Source organism: Panthera pardus, unplaced genomic scaffold, assembly GCF_024362965.1.
Source record: "Panthera pardus isolate Hobbes unplaced genomic scaffold, ASM2436296v1 HiC_scaffold_21, whole genome shotgun sequence".
NCBI lineage: Eukaryota > Metazoa > Chordata > Mammalia > Carnivora > Felidae > Panthera > Panthera pardus.
This window is the reverse complement of record NW_026526777.1, coordinates 28740377-28761254: the sequence shown is the minus strand read 5'-3', so window position 1 is coordinate 28761254 and position 20878 is coordinate 28740377. Positions and strand designations below refer to the sequence as shown.

Here is a 20878-nt window from a genome sequence, read left to right as displayed (position 1 = left end):
CCTCTTTGGCCAGCTTGTGTTAAAAGAGTTCTGTTCTGTGCCCTGCCCTTCTTTCTTATGGGACATCTGCAGCCTGAAAGAAAGAGTCGCATCTTCAAGCTCCTTCCCACCCTCTTTTCCTGCCGCTCACTCTCTTCCAGCTCCTTTCCCAGCCTCTTCTCTTGGTCACCTTTCTTAGTCTCTCTGCCATCCTTTACTTCAGTGTCTGGCTTCTGTCTCAGCCCCTGTGGGTTTGATGATAAGGCGCAGTTCAGAAATGACACCATCTTCATGGACCCGGCCATGTGGACAGGCTCATGGCCAGTTTGGGTGGTAGGACTTCTACCAGCAGGGGTTCCCAGGACTGCTGACATTCTGCCGAGTGTTAATAGAAGAGGAGGGGCAGAACTTATCATCTGCCTGTCACCATCCCTTTCTGAGCCACAAATCTGTAGAGGGGCGGGCAGGAAGAAAAGCCAGCTGCCCTGTGCCCTTCTGGAGTGAACTTTCCTCAGAGGATCCCTGTTTACCGGATTTAGCCAGGGCAAAAAGCTCCTTGTGTGAGGCTCCAGCTAAGAGATCCTGCTTTTCCCAGCTCTGAGCAGGTGCCCCTGAAGTCTGGGAGGCAGCAGCTACATGGTCTCTTATGTCTCTACCAGTCCCTGTGGACAGGTTGGCAAAGTCGCTTAAACATTCCAGAGTCCAGGGGCGCCTGGGTGGCTCAGTAGGTTAAGTGTCTGACATCGGCTCAGGTCATGATCTCGCGGTTTGTGAGTTCGAGCCCCGCGTCAGGCTCTGTGCTGACAGCTCAGAGGCTGGAGACTGCTTCAGATTCCGGGTCTCCTCCTCTCTGTGCCCCTCCCATGCTCATGCTCTGTCTCTCTCTCTGTCTCTCAATAATAAATAAACCTTAAAATGAAAAAAAAAAAAACAAAAAAAACATTCCAGAGTCCAACTGACCTGGATTTAATTCTCGTGTTTGCCACTCACCATTTGCATGACCTTGGATAAGTTACTTAGCCTCTTTGTGCTTCATCTCATTGTCTGAAAGGAAGGATGATAATGCCCACTTCATTCTACTTATTAATATATTTAATAAATATTTGTAGAGTACCTACTATATACAAGACGTGTGGAGCTAAAGCAAGAGGACAAAAATAGACATTGTTCTTAAACTCATATATGAAAAAGAGCTGGCAAATAAATAAATACCTACTAGATTAGGTGACTCTCTGTGGCATCAGGAAATAAAGCAGGGTACAGCAGGGTACGGGGCAGAGACTGACAGGGTGGGGGCTATTTGAGATCCGGTGGTCAGGGAAGGCTTCACTATGCACAGAAGAGCATGTGCAAAGGCCCTGAGGCAAGAAGGGGCACGTGTTCAAGAAACTGCCACAAGGTCAGTGTGGCTGACACAGACTAAACAAGGAAGAGAGTAGTCAGAAGTGAGATCAGCAGGTAGGCAGGGGCCAGGTAATAAAGGGTCTTCTGTACCAAGGTGAGGACTTTGACTTTTCTTCTAAGTGAGAGGGGAAACCCACAGGAAGGTCTCAGGGAGAGGAGTGATGAGGTCTGACATGTTTGGTAAAGGGCCTGCCTGGCTACTGTGAGGAAAAGAGCCACAGGGAAATCAGGGAGAACCTGGACAGGAAGGTGCTACAATAATCTAGGCAAGAGAAGGTGATGGCTTGGACCAGGGAGGGGGAGGCGGACGTAGACATGGTGAGAGGGGTTTCGAGGATAAAAGGGACGATACATTGACAATGCCTCCTCAACGCGTATGAGATTTCTATTCCTCTCCGGATATTAGAGCCCCAGCTCAGTGAAGGAGAACCTGGGGCGGTGCGTGCTGGGGTTGTTCGGAAGTCATTGCTTCTGGCCTCAGGGGTCTGAGCTGGAGGCCTTACAGACACATGCGCGCATACGCACACATCTGCCCACAGAGGCCAGCTGAGGGTCTGTCGAGGCTTTATTGGGATGATTCCCATGATCCCATCTGTCCCATGTTCTCAGAGCCACACAGAGAGCCTGCGGTTGGGGATGGTGGCAGGAGGATATGAAGCTAAGGACTGCTAAAACAGTAGCTCGCTGTTTAAGATTTGATGGGGCTGCCTCCTCTCTGCTGCCTCTCCCAGCTGCGGGGCTGTGAGAAAGGCAGGTTTCCTCAGAGGTCGTGTAAATATTTGCAGAGCAGTAACACAGCTGGGTGCGGGACCCTCTCTTCTCGCTGGCCCATTTGCTACCCCAAAGACTTCTCAGCCGGGATCGGCACTGGGCTTTGGGACACTCCGCTGTGCGTCTACTGACTCCAGGGCCCCCGATCCAAACTCGCCCCCACCTACCTTCAGAACCTTTCTGTCTGAGCCTCAGCTGGCCCTGGGGAGGGACTTGGTGAGAAGTGGGAGCACAGAACCAGTGAGATCACGGCCCTGGGAATCAGGAAGCCTGGTAAAGAGCCTTGAACGAGTCACTCGCACTTTCAGAGCCCTAATTTCCTCCTCTGTGAAAATGAGGGACTTGAACCAGTGAGCTTTACCTACCTTTTGGGCCCTGACATTCTGGATTATCTGACCCCACGAAGGGGGTCTGTCCCAGGCTACCTGGCATGTCCTCTAGGAAGGGCCTGGAAGTTGGTGAGGGAAGGTACTGCCTTAGGAGGTCAAGACCAGAGAGAAGCCCACCAGGGTAATGCACAAGGAGCTCTTGAAAACTCAGCCATCCCTGAGAAGAAATTCACTGGATAAAATCCAATTTTTTTTTTTAATTTTTTTTTTAACTTTTATTTTATTTTTGAGACAGAGAGAGACAGCATGAATGGGGGAGGGCCAGAGAGAGAGGGAGACACAGAATCTGAAACAGGCTCCAGGCTCTGAGCGGTCAGCACAGAGCCTGACGCGGGGCTCGAACTCACGGACCGCGAGATCATGACCTGAGCCGAAGTCGGACGCTTAACCGACTGAGCCATCCAGGCGCCCCTTTTTTTAAATTTTTTTTTAAAGTTTATTTATTTTGAGAGAAAGGGAGTGAGTGTATGGGGGAGGGGCAGAGAGAGAGAGAGAGAGAGAGAGAGAGAGAGAATCCCAAGCAGGCCTTGTGTTGTCAGTGCAGAGCCTGACACGGGGCTTGAACTCACAAACTGTGAGATTATGACCTGAGTCAGATGCTTAACCAACGGAGCCACTCAGATGCCCATTTCTAATAAAGAATGATCCCTGGCCTAGAACTAATGTCATCATGGCTTCCGTACCTGTGGCCAAAGTACCTGAGGCCACTCTCTTAACCTTTAATGTTCTAAAGCAAGCATAGTAACATCTACCTCACCTTAGAGCGTTAGGTTGTTTGCAAATAAAATCATAATTGTGAAAGTGTCACCACAGGGGCTGTGAATGATTTTTATAGGTGTTTCTATCAAGGTCTCACTGATTTCCCCCAGGAGTCAGTGAGGTCATTGCAGGATCTGGGAGTAGGTTTTAAAAGCTGGGGTTAGAGGGGCACCCGGGTGGCTCAGTCAGTTAAGTGTCCAACTTCCGCTTAGGTCATGATCTCATGGTTTGGCACAGGTTCAAGCCCCGCGTCGGGCTCTGCGCTGACAGCACAGAGTCTGCTTCAGATTCTGTGTCTCCCTGTCTCTGTCTCTGCCTTTCCCCCACTTGTGTGTGTGCACACGCTCTGTCTCTCTCTCTCTCTCTCTGTGTCTTTCTCAAAAATAAGCATTAAAATAAATAAATAAAAGCAGGGGTTAGAGATGTGGCCAGGTCATTCTCCATGGAGAGCATCAGGATCCCACCTCAGTGTGTGGCCACAGGGTTAATTCATTAGGGTCCTCCCCCACGTCCTTTCCCCTGTCCCTCCATTCTGGCTTAATCCTTTCCCTTTCTCATCACCCCTTCCTATGTGGTAAGATGCTTTTTTTTCTGCCTCAACCAAGATGCTGCCAGCTCAGCCTGGCCGGGATGTGGAGGGGTCTTGGGGCTCAGCTTGCCCCCACAGACCCCAAGGAAGCTTCTCTGACTGGCCCAGACTTGTGGAGGGGCAGGACCTTTGCCACCTAAGGAAGTAAATAGCTTCATAATTGACGGGAAAGAAGGGAAGTGAGGGTAGGTCAAGGGGCAGAGGTTCCGAGTGGTGGATGCTTACCCTGGGACTCTGGTCTTCTCAAGAATCTCCCTTCTGGGTCTCACCAGGAAATCAGGTGTGTAGTCAGGCCTGACAGGGGACACTGGAACCCAGAAGCCCCCAGGCAGGTGACGATGGAACTCAGACCACATGGAACTTTCTGGCAAATCTTTCTCTCTTTTTGTGTGGCTCACTCTGACCAACTCCATTAACCTTTGAGATTACGGTCAGGGACACAACCCGAGCCTCCCACTAACCATCTTTGGATGTCCCTGCTGGCAATGGTGTGGAAGACCTTGGTCCTGAGCCAGAGATCCTTTAGGGGGGTGGGCGTGTTGTGGGGAGGGTATCGCCCCTCACAAGAATCTGGCTGAAAGATCTCATGCTTATTAGTCTGTGCTCTGCCCTCTGCTTTAGACATTTCCTAGCCTTTCCATGCCTCAGTTTCCCCCTTGTAAAGAGCCACTTTGATGATCCTGGCACGGGGGACAAATGAGATCATAGCTCTCAAGGGCTCTTTGCAGAGAAGCCAGAGGAGCACAGGGGAGGCCTATTTAAGATAGATGGGTCTTTTTCCTCTGTCCCTCTTTGGCTGGTGTGTTTTTTTGTTTTTTTTTTTTTTTTTGTTTTTTTTTTTTTTTTTTCCTGGAAAAGTGCCTGACTCGTAGCTCCCTATCAGCAGGTGTCTTTCCTCCACTACCTGCATCAATTATCCTCCACCCCTTCTGCCCCAAGCTATTACTGTGCAGCCTGGGACCCAGAAAGAAGAGTTCAGAGTCACCCCCAACATGCCTCCCCACTGTAGTCAAGGCAACAAGGCCACCGTAACCCCCCAACTCTGCCACACCCCTGTGATGGGCAGGGTCAGGGCCTCGGCAAGCGCAGGAGCTGGGTCTGCTGACAGAGGAGGTTGTGTTTTACTGTCTTCACAGAAACCCCCAGACAGCATTTCTCTTCAGTGCTGTTGTCCAATTACCCAAAGTGCCTTGACCTGTTGGCCGAAAATAGCAAGTGCTAATTTGCATGCTATTTCTTTAAGTGGCAAAGCCTCTGGGACCCTGCTCCTTCCCCTGTAAAAGCCCACTGGAACCTCCACCAAGCAGAAAGGTAAGTAAGGTAGACACAACTGTGCAACCCACCTTCTTCAATCGACAAGGAAAGAGGAACATACAGAGGAAAACCTCAGATTCTACTGGGTTCTAGCAGTTCAAGAATCAGACTCAAGGAGGAGGGGGGTTAGAGATCCTCTAGCCTAGAATCCCCTTGGGTGGGGGTAGGAGGACAAGGACAAGACTCAGGAGCTGAGAGTTCATCCCCTGTGCCCAGCTGCTGGCTGAGACTTGTTTTCTTTACAGCCTGCTCCCTAGTCCCTGTTGGGGGTGCAGAGCAGCAGGAGGACGGGGGGGGGCCAAAGGGAGCGTGGACAGGCTGCCTTGTGTGAGGAAGAGGGATAGGGCCACATGGGCTCTGCAGGGCTGTGAAGGAATGTTCTGAGACAGCACGGCCCCTACCCCAAAGACTCCTGTTCCTCTAAGTAAGCCGCTGTGCCTCAGCCTCACCTCTTTCAGTCTCCCCTCCTTCCCTCCAGGCTCTGCCCAGAAAACCACAAAGGAGGAAACCTTATGGAAAATGCACAGCTAGATCTGGGGGAAAACATCCCCTGCTGGTGACATTCCTCTGGCTCAGAGTGATTTTGCTCAGGATTCCGTGCTGGCTGAGGCTAAAGAGAATCCCTTATGGTGCGTGTCACTATAAGCTGTTCCCCAGATGACCCAGGCCAGCCCCAACACAGCTGTGCAGGCAGAATCTCCCTGAGGAACTGATTATACTCACTCTCCATTTAGGGTGGTGGTGAAGAAGGGATGGCTGTGGACATGACCAGGACAGAAGAGCCAGGATAGGGATTTGGTCTAGGGACACCATCCTGGCCTGAGATGGGAGAATATGGTGGAGAAAACCAGCTGCCTTGCTCCAATTCCCCTCAAAGCTGGTCTGCTTGGGACTCGGGGCATGCAAACTACTCAGAATAAAGGGAGTAAAAATCTATTTGCCCCCCCGCCATGCTTTGGGTGGGGGTGGGTTGAGGGGTGGGCTCTTTATACCCCTTTGATCTCAAAGCATATTTGGAAAACTTAATCATAGTATGCACCCTCAGAAACAGACCCCTCCCCGACTCAAACTGTTCTAGGATCCAGAGACAGACTTCCGTCTGTGAGGTTTCCCACCCTCTAAGAATAGTGGTGCCCCCATCTAGAGCTGCAGCCCCAGGTCAGTGGCACTGGGCAATCAGAGGACTAGAGCCAGATGGACTTTTAGGGAAAAGGGCTATCCGGAGCACTTAAAGCACCCTCCAGGCTTCCTTAAAGGCTGGGGAGCTAGGAGGGGGTCAGGAGTGTGAATCTCCTCTGCCTTAACATTTGTGAAAACTGAGGCCCAGAAAGTAAAGGTGGTGAGATGACAGGCCTAGGAGAACACATAGGCCTGGGTATCTGTGTGTGCCTGGGTCACCCCAAGCTGCCCAAACACCAGAGACAACCGTATCGCTGTGGTTCACTGTCATCTTAGTCCAGTACTTTGGGGGCTTTTTTAAAAAGATCATTGCTGTTGCTTTTGTTGCTGAAAGAAGTTGCACATATCACCTGTCCATTTCAAAAAACGTAGTCTCCCCAGTTTGCCCAGATCACTTCGGGACCCAACCTTACACAGTCAGCCCCTTCCAGGAGCAAGGACTGTGGACTGGTGGAAGCAGGGCTGAGAGCATCTTTGCAGATCTCCTTCTTTGATGGGGAGAGTTAAGTTCTTAGGAAGACCCTGAAGGGAGCTCGGTGGGGGAACCCTGCTACTGGATCCCATTCTCTTCTTACTCTGCCACTAAAACCCTCCCATCTTAGGGTCCTTTTCTTCTTAACCAGTCAGCAGCAAACGCCTCCTGGATGAAGGCACTGACCCTTGCATGATGTGTACTGTTCTTTCTCCCTGGCAATCACCCCTCAACGTGCACACCTTTCACCTAATCTATTCCCCCCCAAGTTGGAGAAATGTTAACTGCATCCCCCCAACCCCCCACAGGTTGTCTCACTACTGGAGGGCACACCTTCCACCCTTCCCCTTCCACCCCACTTCTCCAAGTAGAACAGCTCCCGAGCCAGCCTTTTTGGCTGTTTGTGCCCGTGGTCTGACCTTCATCCCCCACCACACTTCTTGTGTAGGTGATGTCCTGGTCCCCTGTTCTTACTCTGACTGATTTTTAGAGTCTGGAAAGGGGCCAGGAGGGGGCTGGGAGGAAACCCTGCCTGGGGAATGTTCAGCCCAGGCCTCCCCTACCCGTGCCCACCAGTGCACCCCAGTTCCCTGCCTCACTGCCCACACCCCCTTCTGCCTCTGTAGCGAGAGTAAGAGCGCCCAGGGGACCGCAGCTGGCAGCCCGGGGGTTAACTCTGGAGCAGCCCAGGTGGAGGTCGAGGCCCCCAGCCCTCCTCTGCACCTCCCGGGCTTCCGAGGCCACCGGAAGGCTGAGGCTGCGGTGGCTCTTTGTCTACCTGCTCTGGGCGTTAAAGAGCCCGCTCTCAGCCTGCATCGCCTGGGCTCGGGACAGAAGTCAGCAGCGGCAAAATGGGGCTCTGTCGCTTTAAGTACAGCTGGAGCCGTAAGTGCGAGCCCGGGTGGTGGGGAGGAAAGGGAGCGGAGGGCCGGCGAGCATTCGGTATCTGGTCCTCCGCGTGGCCCGGGCTCAGACCTCTTCGGGTGTCCGCGGTGCCGGGGAGCGCGGTCCGGGGAGGGCACTGGGTGCCCCCCCCGCGAATGGCCGCCTGAGCCGGGGAAGATGCTCCATCTGCCCCTGCCCAGGTCGGGAAGGACGGTGAATTTCCCCCGCAGGTAAGCGCCCGGCTCCTGCCGCAGTGCTGGGGTCGGGTTGGGAGTCCCCCAGCACCCCCGCCGCCGCTCCAGGCTCCACCGCAGCAGTGGGTGTGGGGTCTGCAAGAAGGAGGGTCTTGGCCGCCCTGCTTCTATGACAGAAGGAGGGAGGAGTGCCAGCGCCGTCAGAGCTCTCTGGCTCCCCAAGAACGTTGGGCTGGTTGGCATTGGGAGTTGGAGGTGTGTGTTCAGAAGGGTCTTGGAGGGGAGAGGGAAGGCACAGCAAGGCTCTTGGGCTCCCCAGAGACCTGGACAAAGCTGAGACAATAGCACAACTTGACTGAACTTGGATGGTTGCCTCTGCAGTGCATTGGAGGGGGAGGGGGGTGCGTCCTCCCACCCCACCCCCTTCCTCCGCTCTGGAGGGTCCGGGCTCTCCGGTACTTAGAGAGTGGAAGGGGAGGAGCCTTCAGCGGGAGGGTCTCCCTGACCCGCAAGCTCTGGGGGTTGCCTGGGGTGGGGGGAGACGGAGGGGTGAGACCTGAGGTGGGGGGCTGGGGGTGAATTTGGGACCCCACAGCTGGTTTGATTCCTCTGAGAGGGAGTGAAGCCTGGGACTACTCTGGGAAGGGATGAACAGCAGGGGTATTTGGGAGATGCACTGTGGGGGACAGCAGACCAATCCTGGGCAGTGGTGAGGGGGGGCCCAAACCCAGAAGCTCCCCACTAAGGGGAGGGGAATGTGACCACAACCAGCCAGGGACCCCCCAGAGCTGACTTGGAAACTGCACTTCCAAGAGAGGATTAGGAAATTCCAGCAGCCAGAGGAAGAGAGTTGATGCTCTCTGTTTTTTTCTGGGAGCTTCCCACCCTAATATGCACACTCCCCTTAGCCTCCCTCTGACTTGGCTGCCTGGAGGAAGTTGGAGGTTAGGCCAGATGCCTGATGCGGAGACCACTCCCACCCCCAAGCCTCCTCACAGCTTTCTACCCCTAGAGCCCAGACTTGCACCCCGTAACATGCTCCCCTTCCCCGTGGTTCCTTGGCAGGGAGCCTCAAGTGCTCTCTGGAAGCTCCGCTGCAACTCGGGCACACTCGGGCCTAGGGTCAGAGTAACAGAACAGGGCAAGGCCTGGCAAGGGAGAGGCGACTGCAGCCCTGAGAGCCCTTGGAGGCCAGAGTCCCCCCGCCCCAAACTTCTGTCCCCTACCGCAGTGGGACAACACGACAGCAACTCTGGAGCGGGACTCGGGACCCTTGGACTAACTTTGCTAGGATAACCTGTGGGAGATATCTTTCAGAGGAACCAATTTATGAACCAAGACTACCTCTATTTAGGGACCTCTGGGGATTCTTCCTTCTGGGGAGACCCTGGGGTGAGTCCTGAGTCGCTGGGTCCCGAGGAAGGTAGAAGGAAGAGGCTGTTCCTAACCTTGTTCTCCACTTCTTCCACTGTCAACCCAGTTCAGAAGCTACTTGAGGTCCACACGGGGTGTGCCTATGCAAGATTATAGCTGCCGCTGGATCAAGATTTGCAGGGGTTCTACACTTGAGTTCTTTGCTTCCCTCACCACTGGAAGATGTGAAAATCCTTTAGCTGGCTCCCATCACTCCTTTCCTACACACAGCCTTTTCTAGGTTACCCTATCATTCATTTCTTTTGAATTGATATTCTCCCTGCCCCCCTGCAGTGCTCCACCCCACCCCAGGAGACCTAGGCTTTGTATAGTGAGCTTAGTGTCTATCCTGGGGCCACAGCTGCTGAGTACTCACCTAGCTCCTTACCAGAAACAGACTTCTGGGCAGGTGTGCCAGGGCGGGGACCTGTCTGCCACAGCCCTGGGAGAGGAGCGGATCACATTACACCCACTCAGCCTGCTGCCTGCTAGGGTGGGGCTAGGTTGGGCTGTAGTTTCCTTTCCACCAAAGCCCAAGACTTTCAGGCCAATTGTTCTCGGTAGGTGAGGAGAGAGGGCATGTTGTAAAGTGGAAGTCAGTCCTCAAATCGCCAGAGTTCAAATATAAAATTTAACTACCCTGGCCGCAATCCATAGAGGGAGAGCTTAGCCCAGGCCTTTGCTCTGGAGACAGCTCTAAACCTTCCCTGTAAATGATGTTTGATTGGGGCCAACAGGGATCAAAGAGATGCTTGCCCTTCAGGCACAGGTTCCCCTAAGCTCCGAAGGAAGCAGCCAGGAGAGGATGTGAGGTATCGGGGTGAATGGCTTAATTGGCCCGCAGTATTTCCATGACCAGCTTTTGATGAGTTGAGCTGTGATCGGCCATTGGCCCCTTCCCTTGCCTCAGAGCAGATGCCTTTCCTTCCCAGATGCCTGGCAGGATTGCTCATCTATCATGGAAGGCTGTCTCCATAAGCACCATTCTTGCCCATCTCGAGTGTTACAGTCTCTCCTGGAGACCCCTCTCTTTCCTGCTCCAGAGATCACCATCCTTCAGATTCTTCCAAGCAGGGAACCTGGGGTGCAGGCATCTATCCCCTTCGGCATTCCAAGATTCCCTCTTAGAAAGGGCCCTTATAGAGCCTGGGGACCAGTGGGAACGAGACCTGCTCACAACATTTGCCTTGCTGAGCCTACAGAGACCCCTCCCCCCCGCCCCCCAGGGCATAGGGCTTCAGCTTGGCACAAACTCAACCTCTGCAAAAGGACAAAATGCCTGGGGACAGCGAAACCAACGAGCTGCTTCTTGTTAGTGGGTTTTATGGGGCTGGGCACAAGAGAGGCAAACCACACTTGTCGGCTTAACCTCTCCCCTCTAAGCCCCTGCCCTCTGCTTGGGAGGCAGGGAAGAGAGAGGTGCCAAGTAGGAAGCATCACAGTATGGAAGACAGTATGGCAGCAGGCTGTATCCAACATCTGAGCCGACCACTTTTCACCCCATAACGTGATGCTCCAAAAACGCCATCTATGCTAAGTGCTTTATAAACCGTTCATTTATTTCACCCGTACAACAACCACACGAGGTAGATTTTATTATCATCCCACTTTGGAAATGTAGAAACTGAGGCACAGGCAGGTTCAGTAATTGTATCACCGTGGTGGGATTTGTTTTCACACCTAGATCTGTCTGACTCTGAAGCCAACCCCTGAACACTGCAATAAGGTTATTCTCACCGACACTGATTAGGCGCAGGGAATGTTGACTTAAGGGTATTTGAGGCCTTAGCAAAGGTCTGGAGTTGGCCTCCAAGTCTAGTGAGAGAGAGGTGGGAAGAGCATGGAGTGTGCTGACCTGCCTGGGGACTAGGGCTCCACTACAGTTAACTTTGTGACCGTACAGAGGTTGCTTAGCCTCTGGCCTCAGTTTCCTTCTCCCTAAAATGGGCCTAACTCCCGACCAGTCTGCCTCACTAGGTCGTAGTCATGACACAAGCTGATGTGAAAAGCAAAGTGCTTTCAGCAAAGGAGCTTTTACAAGTGACATTTCCTAGTTGAGGTCCCTCTCAGGCAGTAGGAGTCCCTCCTGGATTCTTCAGTTTGCTTTTTTCCTTAGCGTTTTTTTCCTTCCATTTTGCTAGGACCCTAATAAGGATGCCTATCCGTATAACAGACTAAATAACTTCCTTGCTTAGAAATATATCTTTCACTTTTTTCTAAAATTCTTAATTACCCATCTTCAGATTTCTATTCAGTCCGAATTCTATGTTAACTAGGATGGCATATTTATACATCCTATTTTTTACTTTTTTCATCCTATTTTTTTTTAATGTTTATTTATTGTTGGGAGAGAGAGCATGAGTGGGGGAGAGGTGGCGGTGGGGGAGGGACAGAGGACCCACTCTGCGGGGGCCCAAAGTCACAAGAACCCTGAGATCATGACCTAAGCTGAAGTCAGATGCTCAACCAAGCAACCAACAGAGCCACCCAGGTGCCCCTATACACCAATTTCTTTGATGGCAGTTTACATAAAAATAGGCCACTTAAGGGCCTCTTTGGCTCAGGTCATGATCTCTCAAGTTTGTGAGCTCAAGCCCCATGTCGGTCTCTGTGCAGACAGCTCAGAACCTGGAGCCTGCTTCGGATTCTGTGTCTCCATCTCTCTCTCTGCCCCTCCCCCCCACTAATGCTCTGTCTCTCTCTAAAATAAATAGACACTTTAAAAAATAGGCCACTTAAAAAAACTTTAATTGTTTAAAAAACACCTTATTTATTCAGCCTCTATTATGTGATAACTTTGTGCCAGTCATTATGCTAGGTGCTGGAGAAACAGAGCTAACACTTATTTGTTCGTTTGTTTATTTTTTAACGCTTATTTATTTATTTTGAGAGAGAGAGACCAGGGAAGGGGCAGAGAGAGAGGGAGACAGAGAATCTCCAGCAGGCTCTGCATTGCCAGTGCAGAATCTGATCGGGGGCTCAAGCTTACAAACCGTGAGATCATGACCTAGGCCAAAATTAAGAGTCAGATGCTTAACTGACTGAGCCATCGAGGCGTCCCCATTTATTTTTTTTAAAGTTTGTTAGTTTATTTGTGACAGAAAGAGAGAGAGAATGAGCAGGGCAGGGGCAGAGAAAGGGGAAGAGAAAATCTCAAGCAGGCTCCGCTCTGTCAGCAGAGAGCCCGACCTGGGGCTGAAACTAACAAACCGTGAGATCGTGACCTGAGCCAGAATCAAGAGTCAGATGCTTAACCATCTGAGCCACCCAGGCGCCCCTGTTTATTTGTTCATTCATTCAACAACCTGTAGCGAGTGCCTCACAGATCCCAGGGAACTGAGAGTTCAATAGTGATCAGTTAGACCGACATAATAGTCCCTGCCCTCAGGAAGCTTATATTTTGCAGGGGGTGAAAACGGATAAATAAAAGTCAACAAGCGCATACCTACATTTTATTTTAAATCATGAGAACCGTGACAAGGAATAATGCCCGAGGATGCAGTCTGGCGGAGGAAACCACAAATAATTGGGACACCAGATCATACGTGCAGTAAGTGGAAGCAAGCAGGGAGGGGCCGTAGTTTGAGCGGTCAGGGAGGCCTTGACTGAAAGATGGCATTTTCACTGGGCCTTGAAGCAAAAATAAGAGTTTTCCAGAGGAACAAGAGCTCATTTGAGGAGAGAGGGAGGCGTTTTCCTCAGTTGAGAGGCTATATGTCATCTTCTAGTTTCTCTGCCCAGACCCACCATCACTGTGGCTTCTTTGATCACAGAGCCTCCTTGTCTAAGGCAGAACTCTGAAACAGACAACTGAGTAAATGTTTCACTGCTCAGCACCACCAGGAATCCTCTCTGGAAGCCTTTGATAATGCAAACGGCTTGTTTGTCCCCGCCCCAGCTGTGGTGGGGGGGGGGGGTCGGGGTGGGAACGGGGTCAGTTACATCTCAGGTGAAGTTCATGACCAGAATGATGGACTGCCCTTGTCTTTGCCATTAAAGCAGAGTCAAATAACGCTACGCCTATGGAGAATGTGTCCGATATGAGAATTCATCCTCACCCTGACTTTCTTGGGATGCTTTAGGAATTTCCTAGAAATACCAAATTCTTGGACAGTATTGGACATTTAAATCTTAGGAAGCCTCTATCCCGTGAATACTCTGACACATCACTCAGGGAGACATATTGAAAAGGAAAGAACATGAAAACCCCTGTCCGTGTGCATGTGTCCCTGCACAACAGCGTGGCCACTGGCCTGTTTACACAGTCAACACAATCAAGAAATGCTGGATGCCAGGAAGCCTGGGTGGCTCAGTCAGTTAAGTGTCCGACTTCGGCTCAGGTCATGTCATGGTTCATGAGTTTGAGCCCCGCATCTGGCTCTCTGCTGTCAGCAAGGAGCCTGCTTGGGATCCTCTGTGTCCCTCTCTCTCTGTCCCTCTCCTTCTCACACACTCGTATGCATTCTCTCTCTCTCTCAACAATAACTAAACATTAAAAGAAAAGCTTGATGTAACCCACAGACTTACAGAGGATGTAGCAAATCCCTCATAAACTGGTTTTCCTGTTGAATGTATGGCTACAGGTGCCATTTGAGTAGGGGGTAGGGGATTCAAAAGAGGAGAGCAGGGGGAAGTTGTGTACCCACCTACCTGCTGGGACCTGAGCTGGGTGCTTTTTGACCTTGTCTACTCCTCCCAGTAACCAAGAAGGGCTGATGGGGATGTGGCCATTTTTGTGATGTGCGCATGCATTCAGGAAGGGAACATGCCTGTCCCAAGTCACAGCCAGGAAGTGGTGGAGCAGAAATTCAGACAGCTCTGCCTGGCTGCACAGCCCATTCCACCATAGACTGAATGTGAGGCCTAGGAGCCTGGCGCTTTCTGCAAGCTTGAGAATGCCGCGGCTCCCTGCTGGGATGGTCATTTTTTAGAAAGGAGAGCTGTTAATGAGGTTCTCCAACCTCCGGGGAAGCAGCTTTCCAGCTTTTTTTTTTTCGTATCCATTTGTCATATGGTGGTGTTTTTGTCTAATCATAAGTTCCTAGGGGCCAGGGACTCTTACTCAAGCGGTGTCTCTGTGGAATTTAATAGTGACAACACATAGCTCACAGGATTCTATTATAAGCGCTTAATGTAACAGTACAAATTTATATATACCGTGCTTAGCCTGTGCCACATCACACTTAGAGCTGTTTAGATTGGGTCAGGTCCTATCTCCCGAAATATAACAGCTACATATCAGTCAGCCACCAGTGAGTATTTGTTAATTTCCTACTGTGTGCCAAGAATTGTGCTAATCACTACAAAGAGAAAAAAAGACCACTGCTTTCAATCCACATGATGGTATGATTAACCTGTTACAGGGTCAGATGTTGACTCCTGGCACTAGGAATAACAGTAGCTGGAAATAGGGAGCAAGCAAGTCGAAAATGTAAGGAAAGACTGAAAACCAGGTCTACGGGCATTGCAGCAAGAGGACAGTGAGTGTGGCAGTCATGAAAAGTTCAAATGTAGACTGCAAGGAAATTTGGAGAGTGTATTCAGGAAGGAGGAAGGTTTTCAGGTATGGAAGAAGAGGGAGGGAGGGCCCTGGACCCAAGACGTGTCTTGAAGAGAATTTATGGAACAGGAAGATCATTGGGTAATAGGTAGGAAAACTGGAACATAAGACACATCCCAGTCTGTCATCTTTAATGTCCTGCTAGGCCCTCCTCATTCTTCTGGGAGTTGTCTGGTGCGTGCACACATGCTCCTGCGAGAGCGAGTGTGTGTGTGTGTGTGTGTGTGTGTGTGTGCGCACGCACACACGCGCGTGCACACACATGCATGAAAGTGTTATTTTTCAGGCTTGGCACATTTTCCCATGGATTATTTTCAATTCTTCTATAAGACTATACTAGATTACCAGGTTTTGATCCTGGTGATCTGCCAACTGTGTGATTTTAAAAATAGGTTTTTAACAGCTTTAAACAGAAGTAGTATTTCTGCCAGTGAGCGGAATTATGGCCCAAAGGCCCTCAGGGAAAACAAATACTTGGGAATTATTCTTGGGTGTCAGGATTTCTGGAATTTGACCCCCTAGACACAGTGGCTAAGATAACAGCAATGTTCCGTGGCACACATCCTAGACCTTGTTCTTAATTCTCTCTGATACACAGTTGGAAAGCAGCACCTCTTTGGTTAATCAGACCCTGGAGATGGACGCCTCCTGTCTGGAAAGAGTTCCCTAATGAAATCCTTGTTTACATCGTGATGTGTTTCTGTGTTCTGAACATGTGTGCCATTTCTTCCTGTTAAATATGTATTCGGTTCCCATAATTTATACTGTTTCTCCCCATTTAAGCTTGGCTCTCATAAATTCTAGGTGAACATCCTTGTAATTTCCAGGTCCCGGACTTGCAACCCAGATTTCCGTACCTGTTGCTACTAAGTGCTTGTTCTCGGAGGACTCTTCCAGAACTCGGAGCTCCCCACAGCAGTCTCACATGAGTGGCCCTCTAATATATGGGATTCATGTTTGATAACTTTGCAGATACCTTTTAGGCTAGCATTGAGCTGATCTTGGGGGGGGGGGGAACGACTTACAAATCACCTTTTCCTGAAAAGGTGGCTCTCTGAATGAGGAAAATCCATAGAGACCACTAATCTCCATGCTTATCATGCATTTTAGAATTACTTTTGAAGTGTAATGAGCAGTATGTTAATTTATTAATTTTCCTCTCTTGTCTTTGTCCCATTAACAGGGTCTTTCTCCCCCAGACTCGTAAATTAAATGTGAAGGGGGAGGTATATGTAATAACACCAGTTTTCTCCTGTGGTTTCTAGAAATTGCTTTCATCTCCCATAGATGAGTCTCATATTTGCCGTTATCTTTTAAGTGTTTGTTTTTCTTCTGGAGTCTCCATATGGAAATCCTGGCAAAGCTGTGGTCCCAGAGGATTAGCATATACGGCGTGTTTAGGAAGGGAGATGGAATCTGGGCTGCTACACTTCAGTTCCTTCAGCAGGGAAATTCCACCAGCCTCCACCCGGGCCTCTGAACCTCAGGGGGTAAAAGACCAGTCAGGTCCTAGGTCTGAAAAACTAACCATGCCTCCTGCAGGAGGGAGGAAGTCATTGCCTACTCCTGCACAGCCTGGTTCAGGAGCCTTCCTGCTATCTGAGAAACTAATTCTGGAAATTTGCACAGAGCTGTTCATTGTGGAAGCAGCTTTGATCCCCAGCAAGTCCAAAGCCCTTGGAAAAAAAAAAAATCTTGCCGTGCCAGGGAGGCATTGCCATCTGTAGGAGACCCCCAAAGAAGTCGAAACTCCTGGGTCTGGTTCTGGTTTTCACATAACGGTCTGCTCTGGCAAGCCTCTTAGCCACTCCTTGTCTCTTTTATAAAGTTGAACTGTGACACTGTCTAAACCAGAATGATTCTACCAGTAAAATAATGCCATCCAAGTAAAATAATGCTGGTTGAGTGATTTGAGCCCAAGGAATCAGAAATAACCTGAAGTTTTATTTCTGTCAGTTTCACTTTGCTTAGCCCCACTGTTGGTCTCACGTTTAGCAAAGAAACCCAGAGGGGAAGCAAGGAGGAATATATTGAGGAGGAGGAAAGGTCAGAGGTGGAGCTACGCTAATGTCTTCAGCCTTATGAATTTCACCCTTGTCTTCCTGCGGTGCTTCCAGGCATCAGATAGAGCAGAGCCCTCCCCCCGGACTTGCTTTTTACGCCCTCCGCACACTGAACACTAATTCTGCCCTTTGCTGTGTCTGTACCCGCGTGCTCCCACCAGTCTAGCTCAACACTTACCAAGAGCTGTTTGTTCCCAAGCGTCTTCATGCCAGTTGAAATTGTATCATTTGATGATTACACAAGGGGATGAAATGTGAGTGTAAAAAGAAAATCATTTCTATGAAAACTGCATTCTTGGAGGCTTTGGGGAGCTTGAAAAGGCAAATTGTCAGGAAAACCGTCATTGAGATAGGTGTAGGACTTAGAAGGTCCTGGGGGGCGTTTGTAAAACTCTAGAAGGATTGTGCTCTCAGGTTGCTCTGGGTCATGACGATCTTGCTCCGCTGAAAGAAACTGACAGTGGAGACAACAGTGCATTGTGGTATAGGTGTGCAGAGTGGAGGTGGAAAAGCAGAAGTGTGTCGGGGAAAACCGGGCTGGTTCTCGTACTTTGAACCGCATAGTTCTCGGGCGCCTGTCTGTGTAATTTTCTGTAACAAGGACTTAGCTGCTGCAAGGATTTGACACGTAATGAGCGCCCTAAGGAAGGTGTGGAAGGGCCTTCTCTGGAAGCCTTTGTATGTAGAAAAACACCCATCTGCCCGGATGATTTGCACATACATAGTAATGGGGGAGGATATGGCGGAGAGGAAACCGGTCACAGTCTTTTTGGGGGGGGGCAGGGCAAGTGGACCCTGAGCTTCTGCCTCCCTTCCAGCCCCATTAGGGCTTCGTTCTTCCAGATGTGAGAAAGGCAGAGGGTCTTCCTGGCACAGACCCCTTTTGGATAGCAGGGGTCTGTGCCAGGGAGCTGCAGGGACCCCTTTTCTAAGCTGAGAAGTGGCTCTGGGTCCACCCAGCATCCGAACAAAATGGAAGAAAGAACAGGATGTTTTTGTTCCTGTCTGTTGCCTGAAGGCACCTCTCCCAGAAACAAAACCAGTTTGATTTTGATTAACTTTCTCTTCTTTTAATTTCAATTTTCCTTCTTTTGACTTCTTTAAGGATTACGCCAAAGCCCCAGACTGATCATAAAGCCTCAGAACAGAGATTTCAATTCGGTTGCCCAAGAAAAGCATGTTAATACCAAAAGCAGTTTCCTAGCCAGTCATTTCCTGTGTTCCCCAAATTGTTATTTTTTCCTAAGATATGTATCTTTAGATAACAAAAACTGTTCTCCCTCTCGACCTGGGGAGGTGATGAGGCAGGAGGCAGTCGGAGGAAAGCATAAGTGAAGGACAAGTCAGGCTGGGAAAAGGGTTCCCGGGCTAAGTATGTGCTTTATATACAACCAGCATTGGAGTACATTTTTGGTACCGAAGGAAAGAGATGAAGCACCCAGAAATCTAATACTGACTTTGCCACTGATTTGTTCCACCGCCCAGGGCAAAATTCCCAGCCTCAGTTTCCCCTTCTTGGAAGGAGAATGAAGGGCACCGGCAGATGAGCCGCACACAGGCGGTTTGGAGGGAATGGAATGTTGTCTCAATGGAAAGTGCGTCGGTGAGGATTTGCTGCAGAAATGTGGCGATCCGATCTCACGGGGTGTTGAAAGCAATAACCAGTTACGAAAACGGCCAGGTATTTACGTTTGCAAAGCACTCCAGATACTTCAACACCTGATTCTGTGAAAACAGGGTCGGACATCTGCCTTACAGAAACGTTTGGTATATCTGACATTTGCAGGTGAGGGGTTGAGAAGTTTAAATCTTTTCAGTTCCCTGTTATTTTTTCCCCCATTCATCCCTCATCCTTAAGCGGGCAGAATGTCATGCCTGGGGCATATAATGAGTGGCTTTTTACCTTGCCTGAACACCTGCATATCGTTTTGTTTCTCTGGAATAAGATCTTTACTTCATCCACTTACTGGTTAAGAATTAAGATTCCTTTTTCTTTTCATTCCTTTTGTTCAAGGCTTTGTGATAGGTGAGAGATGTGCTTACTTTCACATGCATGGAAGACTCACCCATAAAAATGAAGGTCTTTCACAATGCATTAGCTGGGTTTTCTCTGTGATGCTGACCTTTGACCCCCACGCACAATGTGGCATTCAGCTGTCCTGTTCTCTGAAGTGAAAAACCTTCAGAGCCCTCCACAAAGATATTTCACCAAGAGTAAGCAGGCCATGAACTAAATGACTTAAGATAAGAAAGCGGTTAATTCTGAGATAAAGATGAAGGCAAGAGGGCTGTAAAAATGACAATGCCCAACAGGCCAGATCAGTGATCCCCCCCCCTCGCCCCCCCCCCCCCATGGTGGGAGTGACAACTCAACCTTTCTTAAGACCTAGATTAAAGAGACAAGTAAACTTTCCATTCAATGGACTTTTTTAATGCTAGGATTTCTTTGGACAGACCTGCCCAGTGTTCCTTGGTAGGATTGATCAAAGAAGAGTGGAGAATCTTAGGGGGTTGGGGGGAGGAAGCTATTCAGAATGCATGAACCTAGGGGGCCTCTTGGGAGCACTGCTTTTGGAATCCTTATCAAGTGCTCTCATTCTAAGGGTCTCGGGGATATAGGCATTTATGGGCTAGTTGGTAAGAAAGAACACTTCACAAGTAACACGTGGTCTCCGTCCTTACCTTAGAAAAAGTGCTGAGAAGGTGACAGATTACAGCATTGCCCGCTGCGCCCTGCCCTCTTACTGCTCTCTAGAAACATAAGGAAAGACTGAGACTTAGGAACAAGCCTTGGGTGTTTAATTGTAAGGTTGGTTGAGGAGCAGGAGACAGAGAGGCGAGGTAGGGAAAAGTCATGGTTTGGTTTACACACAAAAAAATCGCTCCCAAGGACTGCCTTCGGAATACTTGTCTGCCAGTTGAGCGAGGACATCCAGATTTCCGTGGTGTGAGGAAACTGTTCTTTCACTGTATCTACCTCACAGTGGTAACTTGCAAATTTTTCCCCCATGAAGCTTTATTTTTGGAGACCGCTGTAATTTACATGTTGGGACCTATTATTAACAGCTAGTTTTATGCTGTTGTTGGAAATCTTTACATTAGGAAAGAATGTATGGGTTGTTCGGGCCGGGGCGGGGAGGAGGCTCAGATGAAAGGTTACCTTGTATAGTATCTCAGATCCGTTTGGGATCGGAGAATGGATTGGAAACCCGCATCCCCCTAAGCCAAAAAAATTCTCTTGGTCGGCCTAGAAGTGTCTTCCCAAGTAAAGAGCTTTCACTTATCTAAGAAGTGGCTATCTTGGGGGAAAAGATACTGTAAATACTTTTTAGGTTGTCTATTTGGGCACCACTGTGGCATAACTATTGCAGTCCATCCGAGGAGAATTGATTAGCCCCTGTAGACGCTACATAGCATATTTTGTAAGTGGAAAAAGCAGAAGCAATTGTGCTATATTTAAATTTCAGCCCATATTTGGGTAATTGGAGAAAACCTCTTTTTTTATTAAATTCTACCATCCAGTGTATGACCGGAAAACTTGGTGACCTCATATCTGACTACTGTCTGGGATCGGAGAGTGGTTAACATTGGTGTAAGAATGTATCTTTCAAATGCCTTTATTAAAGAGATCGGGGTAATGTTTTACAGTGCTTCTCCGATTATTCCTTCAAAATGATAGTACTCAACTCAGATGTTGTGTATTTTGCATTGGTCAGGATAAGTGTTTTCCACAGAAATGACAAGGCTTCGGGTTCTCAAGATGGCTTTCATTATGAAAGGTCACGCAATTTTCACACATAAACAACTTCATAGCAGATTCTGCTTCTGTCTTGTGTTTTTAAGCTGTTCTGGGCAAACTCTGAAGAGGAGTTGTTTTCCAGAAACATATTGGGGGCTGTGTAAAGTG

At 49.6% G+C, this 20878-nt stretch overlaps 1 protein-coding gene across 8 annotated transcripts in view; it reads left to right on the top strand.

The window, feature by feature from the left end:
- Window positions 1–20878, top strand: part of NAV1 (neuron navigator 1) — a 247045-nt gene that overhangs the window by 166594 nt on the left and 59573 nt on the right. Inside the window, exon 1 of one of the 8 annotated variants that reach the window (XM_053909073.1) lies at window positions 7786–7971. The exons of the other annotated variants lie outside the window; for them this stretch is intronic. Coding sequence (XP_053765048.1) covers window positions 7919–7971 — 53 coding nt within the window. The 5' untranslated portion in view covers window positions 7786–7918. Of the gene's footprint in view, window positions 1–7785; window positions 7972–20878 lie in introns of those variants that run through there. 8 annotated transcript variants of the gene reach the window in all.